This window comes from Macrobrachium rosenbergii, chromosome 9 (assembly GCF_040412425.1).
Source record: "Macrobrachium rosenbergii isolate ZJJX-2024 chromosome 9, ASM4041242v1, whole genome shotgun sequence".
NCBI lineage: Eukaryota > Metazoa > Arthropoda > Malacostraca > Decapoda > Palaemonidae > Macrobrachium > Macrobrachium rosenbergii.
In genome coordinates this window covers 50,523,999-50,533,607 of record NC_089749.1, presented here as the reverse complement: position 1 = coordinate 50,533,607, position 9,609 = coordinate 50,523,999, and the positions used below count along the sequence as shown (strand labels likewise).

General features: G+C 39.6%; 1 protein-coding gene across 1 annotated transcript in view; it reads left to right on the top strand.

Annotated features, from left to right (window-relative positions):
• LOC136841779 (uncharacterized) overlaps positions 1-9,609 on the top strand; it is a 213,259-nt gene that overhangs the window by 144,207 nt on the left and 59,443 nt on the right. Inside the window, exon 17 of the mRNA XM_067109065.1 lies at positions 4,737-4,979. Coding sequence (XP_066965166.1) covers positions 4,737-4,979 — 243 coding nt within the window. The remainder of the gene's footprint in view (positions 1-4,736; positions 4,980-9,609) is intronic.

Sequence of the window (9,609 nt, the reverse complement as noted above, 5' to 3'; positions counted from 1 at the left end):
AATAAAGTACTCTTTTGCCTTGTTATTAATTGGCTCACTACTTGTAAGGTAAGGGGGGACTGGAGTAGAAGGTTGCCAGTGAGCCCCAGATGATACAATTCTGTGGATTTATTTACACAAAGAACAGATCGAAAATTGAGTACAATTTATTCACAAAGGGGCTTACAATTATTACAAATGAATTACAGGGGGAATCTTACACAAGCACAGCTAATTTATAAGGGGAAAATAGATCCAGTTATAGATGAATTATAAGGGAAGAATATCCCTAATTTGCATGCACAGTTAATTTCATAGTTGGCAGTGGAGTTGGATGTGTTGATGTAGGCTCCATAGCACAGGTAGCTAATTTTCAAACTGGAAACAGGGGACTGCAAACATGGTAGTCAATCACACAAGTAACAGCATCTCCTGAAATGCAGAGAGGCACTGTTGAATATTAAAATGAACGTGCATAGGCCTATCATATGAAATAGACAAAGTGTAAGGCTGGAATAGGCACTTAAATTCACTTATTAAATTTGGCAAAGGTAAATTATCACGCTAGAAGATGTTAAATCACCAAAATGCCAGACGTAAGAGATTTGCAAGAAGGAAAACTTCAAGATGGGGAGTCGAGAGAATTACAGAAAGTAGAATGGGCAAAACTCCCGCCCTTTCAGACATGTACCTGGTGACTTATGATATGCATTTGTAGCTAGAAAGCAAGGCATGACAGCCAGTTAGCCCTCAGTATGGATGCTTCCACTGCAATAGGATATATATATATATATATATATATATATATATATATATATATATATATATATATATATATATATATATATATATATATATATATATATATATATATATATATATCTTTCAAACCCAGCACAGTTTGGTCTGGTAACTCCCATGATCTGGCACTTTTTTAATCAGCCACCATTAGTACTTGAGCAGCTTTGAGGGTGGCGCCACACATTGTTTCAGTTTTCAGATTTTTTGGATTTTTGAACTAAAGCTTGCTCCATAAATAGACAACCAAAGCTTTTTCTAACAAAAATATTCTGTGAAACACAAAAATATAAAGCCAACAGAAGAACCGTAATTTGCATGTACTGTACAGATCTGTGTACTCGTGTATCACCTGATCTCGTATCGTGATCATTAAAATTTTTATGTACTGTATATGATTTCGGCATATACATCGTGAATGTTGTGAGATGTATTTTTGGTAGATTACACTAGGCTAGGCTTTCTATGCCCCTATCAGTTTTGGTAGATACCGTTGAAAATGTATATCATATCTGAGTTAGCTTTTAAATGAATAAATAGGCCTAGAAGCAAAAGATCATTAGGTTAAATGCGAATCTTCAGACATTAAATCAGGCTTACCAACTGTGTGACTTATTTAAGAAATTATTACTTATTTTTTTATGATTAACAACCAGTTACCACTGCATGCAAGACACTGTCATAAACAACAGCAAGCACTAACATAAACAGTCAAAATGAGAAACAGTCGTGTACTGATTTCATTTACTGTACTAACGCACTAAGGGTTGCTGGAGAGTTGTCAGCTTGTTAAAAATATGCTAATTTTCAATGGTAATGTCCATAAAGAAAAGAAAAAATGGTTATTCATCCTTCACATAATGGAGAGTAGAGTGTTATGAATTTACAGTTGTAGCTGTGGTTGAAGAAACGAATAATGTGCATGCCACAGAAGTTTTGGAATTGGCAAAGGAACATCCGATACTGGCAAAATTATATCTTTACTTCATTTAATTTAGTGCATTACAAATGATGTAAGTTGCAGTTTTAAACCCAGCTTTGATAATTCATAAAAAACGAATCTCTGAAATGGATAATGCTAGTGGCCACCCTGTGGATCTTTATTATGAGAGAGTCCAGCTCAAGTTCCTCCCTGCCAACACCACCTTTCTCCTCCAGCCTATGGACAAGGGCATGATCTGTGCCTTCAAGGAACCTTACATCCAGAACTCCCTGAAGCACCTTGCGAATGAAATGGACACTTGACAGTGAATTTATGCTGAAGAAATATTGGCATAAATTCATGATTGCCACATATCTGACTGTCATCGACCGATGAAGGAAACCCTTAACGCGTGCTGGAAGAAGTTGTGGCTGGAGTGTGTTCTTAATTGTAAGGGCTTCTCTCCTGAAAAAATTCAGCATTTGGCCATTGATAAAGTAGTCCAATTGGTGAGGATGCTTGGTGGAGAAGGCCTCGATGACATCACCAAGGATGAAGCCAGGACCCTCATTAACAGCCACTCTGACCCCCTGACGGACCAGAATTTGGAAGAGTCGACTAAGTCTGCCAGCGAGGAAGAAGACACACCAGGTTCAGGGGACGAGGAGGAAGATGAGGGCGTCTTTGGAATGTCTGTCCCACCTTAAGAGGATGGTCAAGGAGGTGCAGTAGTATGGAGTATTTGGATTTTTGTACTCACTGGTGACCAGGATTACAGAAAATATTTTTCATTCCAGTTCTGGGAGCAGTAATGGAATTAAGTTCCATTACCTCAAGAACTTTTCCTTTTGTTCGGTTATCTGTCTCCCTACTTTCTTGAAGTTGTGATAAAGTGTTTCTCATTTCTTCTCCATTAGACTTTGGCAATTCCTCTTTCGTGTCTTGCTGAGGGGTTTCCTAGTCTGTTGTTTCCTTGGTTGAAGCACCATGAGAGCAGCGTAACCCCCTTTCCTTGTTAGCCACTTGTTTGTCTTTTCTGATGAGCAATTCATCCAGATTCACCCAGCAACTTTTCAGCAGTTCCTGAGAGAGTTTTCTTGCAGTTTTCTTGGACTGTTCATTCCTGGCTTTGACATATATTGGGGAAGTCTTTTGGCTTGCCATATCACATTTGGCTTTTGGTAGGGAAAGGATCACCCTTATTCCATCATTCCTTATTAGGAACAGTAGCTCAGGACTTATCTCTTATGACAAGAGATTCTGTGTCCCCAATTCTTTTTTCCGAATCTAAGTTGGAGATCTAGATGGTATACTACTGTACTTTGCTCTCCTACGCTTTCAGTACTATTTGAAGCTATCAACTCCTGGAGTTTGGAGTGTTTTCTTCTTTCCTTAGTACTGATTTGCATGAGAAGAGTGATCTAGTAACTCTTTCTTTTGGCTTTGCAATGGTTCTTTGGGTCATCAGGTTCACTGAGGGGGTGGATGGTTCCCTTCCTATAGGAGGAATCTAGAAAGTCAAGGGCTTTAGTCCATCCTCACTGTTTGGCTGAACTTTTCAGGTTTCCAGGTAATGATTCAGGGTGTCTGATATACAGTATCAGACTCCAGTCACCCAAGTTCCATTTTGGATAAGGTAAGTACTTTGTCCAATGTACGCAAGCTTGGTGTAAGCCTGGTGGTGGACGTGATAGGACTGAGTTCCATTCCATCCTTATTCCCTTTTTGGAGAGCAGCGCCTGGTCTGAAGTATAGCTGGAATCGAGCAGAGTGCAAGTGATTGTACTTCAGGCATCTTCTCCTCGTCAGTTATTGGAGGATGTCTCCCTCCTCTTCTTTATTATAACAAGGGGCAGAGGAGACTAGGTGGAGCTTTGTCCGACAGGGCCAGAGCTCTACTACTCTGGCCATCCATTTTGCCTGACCTGTAGGGGTTCAGGAGTCATGACTTCCCCTACTTGCTAGGCAACCAGGATCATGGTAGTTCTGTGGTGGTTCTCACCTCTAGTCAGTTCATAGGGACTGACCTCCCACTTAAGACCTAAGTCTCATATAAGAAAGTTACTGGTTTGTATTCCTGTAGGAACAGTCAGCAAATTCTGAATAACAAGTTGCAGTTTTCCAAGGTTTAAAAACCAGAGCCTTTTGTATATAGTTCCACCTCAGCTGTCCCACTCAGCCCTTATGACCAAATAGAAAGTGAGTGCAACAGTTGATGAGTGAGGGATACCCCTCCCACTAGCCCCCCCTCCCCCATCTCCATGTGTTAAACACCTGCTTGACAAGTTTTAACTGGTTCCCACTCGCATTGAAAGATACTATTATATTAAAGGCTCTGGTTTGTATACTTAGGAAAAATACAAATTGTTATTAAAAGTTTATTTTAGTGTGCCCTTGTTACCTCTCAAAACTGGTTCTATAGACCCTGTACCTCATAGCAATAAAATCAAAATACAAAAGACTATGTAAGTTTTATAACCTACTTGCCAACAGTGGGTTAATTTGAGATTTTTAGTGTGCTTCTGTTACCTCTCTAAACTTGTTCTCTAGACCCTATACCTCATGGTAATAGAATTAAAATACAAAAGACAATGTTAGTCTCATAACCTATTTGCCAGTAGTGTGCTGCTTTAAGACAGAGTAGAAATGAACTGTGTGAAAGTATACACTTTCATATAATTATCAAATGTCCTGTCCAGACTATAGAAGATAACAGTTATGTTTCACCACTAGATTACCATAAACCTGTAGCTTAATACAGTAAGATATCTCTTGATAAATTTTACAGGATAAGATTGTATTTACTCTAAAACCTCACATTACATTATCTGAAAAAAGTATTTGCCAAATAAACACTCCATATCAGCAGATCTATAGACATGCAGCATCTTTGGATTTTGAATTGTTTTTATAATTAGATGGCAGAGTTTGTAAACTTACACACATGAAATATTCAATAGATTTTTACAATATGAATACATTTTACTTGTGTATTTAAGTATTTGTGTATAAATTATTTCTGTTTATTTTTACATAGGTTGCAGTATATGGAGCTCATACCTGTATACACAGTACAACTTCTATCCTGACATTATAGACTACAGGCAGTATGAGTGGTGGTATAGCAATATTAGCTGGACTAGTGCATATCAACAATACACTGAGGATTCGAATTATGGGTTTATGCCCTATAATGGTGCCATGTATACTTCAAGGTGCCAAGAGTTTATCTGCAAAGCAAAAGATACCATCATCTTCACTCAAGAGATTCATCAGGATTGTAAGTACATAAAACATTATTTTTATAAATGTAACTTACCCAGTAATTACTTAGCTTAGAGTTTCTCTTGCTTCGGCAGCTCAAATTAAAAAATTTGCGGGTTAGTGCTTCAGTTTAGTGCAGGTAACTAGTCTCGCCCACTAACGAGAGTATCAGGAACTACTCGGCAAATACTCATCATTATGTTTCTGCCGACGCTCGAGTGAACACAGAGCGTCTTTGGCAGCTTTGTTTTTAAATTTGCCAGTCGGAAACTGGATTTTGGTGATGTTTTATCTCGATTTCAGGTAGCCTTCAAGCTTACAGCATTCAGGACAGTTTTTAATTGTTGTTTTGAGTGGTTTGTTTAAGTTGTCATATTTTACAACAGTAGCGAATTCGTAATCAATTGTTTAACTACCGGTAGCATAGTTTAACCGACGATATTGCCTTTACTGGCGAAAGTAAACTTTGTGTTGGTTGCCAATCCAGTAATCATTATTTTGTATACTTATATGCAAGTCTTAGTCTTAATTAGAATTTGAGACTTGTATGTACAGTAAACCCCCCATATTTGCGTTCTCACGATTCGCAGACTCATGCATTCGTGGGTTTCTCTGTGGAACATATCTACCCATTATTCTTGGAAAATTCGCCCATTCGCGGTATTTTTCACTGAGAAATATTTAGTAATTACTGTATTTTCATATCATTTTCATGAATAAATGCACTTTTTGTGATAAAATTATTAAAATACTCAGGTATAAGCATTTTTAGAGGGTTTTTCTTGTGTTTAAACTATCAAAATGGGCAGTTCTAACTGTTTTTAGAGGGGTTTTAAGTATTCGCGGATTTTAGCTATTCGCGGGGCGTTGCGGTATGCATCCCCTGCGAATACGGGGGCGTTCACTGATGATACTGTGTGTACTTTGTCTTGGTCAATGAAGGCTAATTTCCTTTTCCGAATAGCGTAATATAATAATAATAATGTGTTTGCTACTGAACTGACGTTCCTTTCTGAGTAGTGTAAGAAACTTTAAGTTTTGTGTTTGCTACCTCGTTTTTTTTTCGATTAACATAAAAAAATGTTAATACAGTATTGCGTTATCTACCCAACCAATATTTTCATTAATGAAATGCATAAATGTAAATCTCAAATGATGTGTGATAGGAATTGAGATATGTATACAGGTAGTGCTCGAGTTACGATGATTCGACTTACGATAATTCGCTCTTACGATGGGGTTAGCAATTAATATCGATACGACAATATTTTGAAAATACGTATTTTTAAATTTCGCGGGTGACTGGCGCAGGCAACAACGTCCAATCAGGCAGCGTATGGTGTACGATACGTTGGGCCGAGAGGCTGGAACAGGTACATTAATTCAATGAGTTGACCTTGCTTGCTCTCGTTGTGCCGGAAGTTAAAATAGGTCAGTGTTCATTTACGATTTTTGTGCTTTTGTAAATACACCAAACTCTAAAACTCAAATTTGTATCGCTATGTCTGCCAAACACCCAAGTGTGTCTCGTGCTGGTAGTGCGAAAAAGAAGAGGCAGTCTATCACTCTGGAGCAGAAAATGAAAATTATCAACCAGCGTGCCGCTGGAAAGCCAGTCATGGCAATCGCACGTGACGAGCATCTATCTCAATCAACGGTATCCACCATCCTTAAAGACGAGAAACGGATAATGAACGCTATAAGGGCATCTGCTTCAGTTCATTCGACACTTATATCAAAGAAGAGGATAGGACCTTTGGAAGAAATGGAGCAGTTACTGGTCACGTGGATGGAGGATCAGATACAGAAGCGTATGCCACTCAGTCTCTTAACTATCCAAACAAAGGCTCGCATGCTTTTCGATGAACTGAAAAAAACTATGATGATAACCACAACAAAAGTTTTGTAGCAAGTGCTGGATGGTTTCATCGCTTCAAGAACCGTCATAATTTTCATAGTGTGAAAATTAGCGCTGAAGCAGCAAGCGTTGACGCCGAAGGAGCCGCTAAATTCAAGGATATTCTGCAAAAGATCGTCATTGATGAAGGGTACTTGCCGGAGCAGATCTTTAATGTCGACGAAACAGGACTGTATTGGAATTATATGCCTCAATGGTCCTACATCCATAAAGAAGCAAGAATGTATGAATGGGGTTTGGAAAAATCTGCTACAAGTGTATGTGAACTCATTTAAAGGTTTCAGTAAAGATAAAGAAGTTGTGGAAATTAATAAAAAGATCGTGACACTTGGGAGAAGTTTAGATTTAGAAATTGATGAGGAAGACATCCAAGATCTTTTAGATGTGCAAGATGTAGAGCTAACGGCAGAAGATTTAATTGCTCTTGCAGAAGAGAGAAAAAGAGCAGACGAGGAAGAAGAAATTGAAGAAGAGCCAGAGCGAAAGTTTACAACAAAAGCGCTAGCAGAGGTTTTTGCCTCATTTGAACATGGACTGAAACTTTTGAGTGAAATGGATGGGAACATGGAATGGTTTGCTAAAGTTAAAAGAGCACATCAAGATGCTGTTGCATGTTACCAAGTCATTTATGAAGAACGAAAAAAACGCACTATGCAACCGACGATGGAGCACTTCTTTAAGAGAACAACTCCAGTGGCATCGCCTTCCGCCTCCCCTACCCCCACCCGCACCCCTACCCCGACATTTGAACCTTGATCCCCTTCATCTCTTAATCTTGAAACACCTGAACTAACAGAAGAAGAAATACTATCTGAAGAGGAGCGAGTTGATGATCCTGAAGCTTTATCATCCTCCTCCTCTTCCGATTTTTAGTTATCCGTAGCCATCAACAGCCTGACACCGTTCACGTGAATCACGTGTGCCAACGACGAACCAAATCTTGGTGAGTACCCCTTACAGTACAGTCTGATTCTTTTTCTTGTTATTCAATTTCTTTTTATACTGAATTATCATAAGTCAGTCTGCATTGAATCTGCAGAATTAGCTGGTATTAATAATTACTACTCTACCATATATGTATAGAATATACTGTAGGCTAGCTACTGTTTACGTATACGATTACCATACTGTACGCTATCCTAACTCTGGTTAGTTTTATTCAGTTTCTCTTTATACTGAATTATCATAAGTCAATCTGCATTGAACCTGCAGAATTAGCTGACATTAATAATTACTATACTGTATATGTATAGAGTATACTGTGTAATGTAGGCTAGGCTACCATATATGTATACATCGTACTGATTACCCTAGTGTAGGCTAGGCTATATTCGAGTTACGATTATTTCAACAAACGATGGGTTTTTTGGAACCTAACCCCATCGTAACTCGAGCACTACCTGTATATGATGGTATTCTGTGTACTTCATCTTGGTCTGTAAAGGTTAACTTTCCTTTTCCGAGTGGTGTAATAAACGTAACCTTGTATTCGCTACCGGAGCGATATTTTGAGAATGAAATGCATACTGCGAGTCTCAAATAATGTTTGGTAAGTATTGAGATATGTATGTGTGATGGTGCTCTTTGTACTTCAACTTTTTTCCAAGTAGCGTAATAAACACAATATTGTTTTCACCACCGGACCGATATTTTCAGTATTGAAATGCAATCTGTAAGTCTCAATTAGCATTTGAAAGAAAGTGGGACATCTGTATAATGGTACTCTGTGTACTTCATGAATTTGTCCTTAAAGAATTAATAGGACATATTATTACACTTTCCTTTGCGGAGAACTGAAAAGTGTAAGGGCAGGAATGCTGTAGTAGAGAATTGTGCTCAATGTTTTGGTTACGATATTCTTTCAGAGGATGACAGGAATCGTAAAGAGTTCCACATTTTTTTTAGCTCATTCTATAAGCACTCAGTAGTGCTTGCTTGCTCAAGCTACTGGGTTCGACTGGCGCCAACTGCAGAACACTTGGTGCCAGCTTTCAGGCGCTCAGCACCCTCTTTAGGGCACTCGGGGCTCACTCTCTGGTGCCTCGGCATCCGCGCTCGGTTGCTCGGCGCCAGTTACTGAAATCCTGGCTCCATCTCTCTCCTACTGCTAACCTTCCTGCCTATTTTATCCACTTACTCCCACACCTGGCTCCCTCACTTCCTTCTTGTGCCATTGCCAGTCTTGTTTTAGGTTAACAGATGTTAACCTTGTGATAGTGAAGTGTTGTGCAGTGAAGGAGGTGTCTACTTGTCCCATGATTCTCCTAGACAAAGGTCCCAGTCGTACTCCCCCAAACCTGGGAGGAGACATACTGGAAGTCCAAGGGAGGTCGAGGGGTTTACACACTGATATTCACCCCCTCATTCGAGCCTGTTGCCGGTCCCAGGTATTGACAGACAGCCAGTGGAAAGGCGTCTTACTGAATGTGTAGTGGAGGTGGTGGCTATCTGGCCCTATCGGCTCTCCTAAACCCAGTCCCTGCCAGACTCCCCTAAACCTGGGAGGAGGCATACTGTCGGTCCATGGGAGTCCAAAAGGGTTTTGTCCCCGGGTAACTGCCCCTCAGTCAAACCTGCAAGTGTCGACGGATAGCCATGGGAAAGGTGTCCATAGAGCTGTGCCTTTTTCCAGTGATAGTCCAGTGAAGAAAAATGCTGATGGCATTTTTTCTAATGAATAGCGGCCATTGAAGAGGCATTTTTTCTGATGATCTTCGCCCTTCTCCAC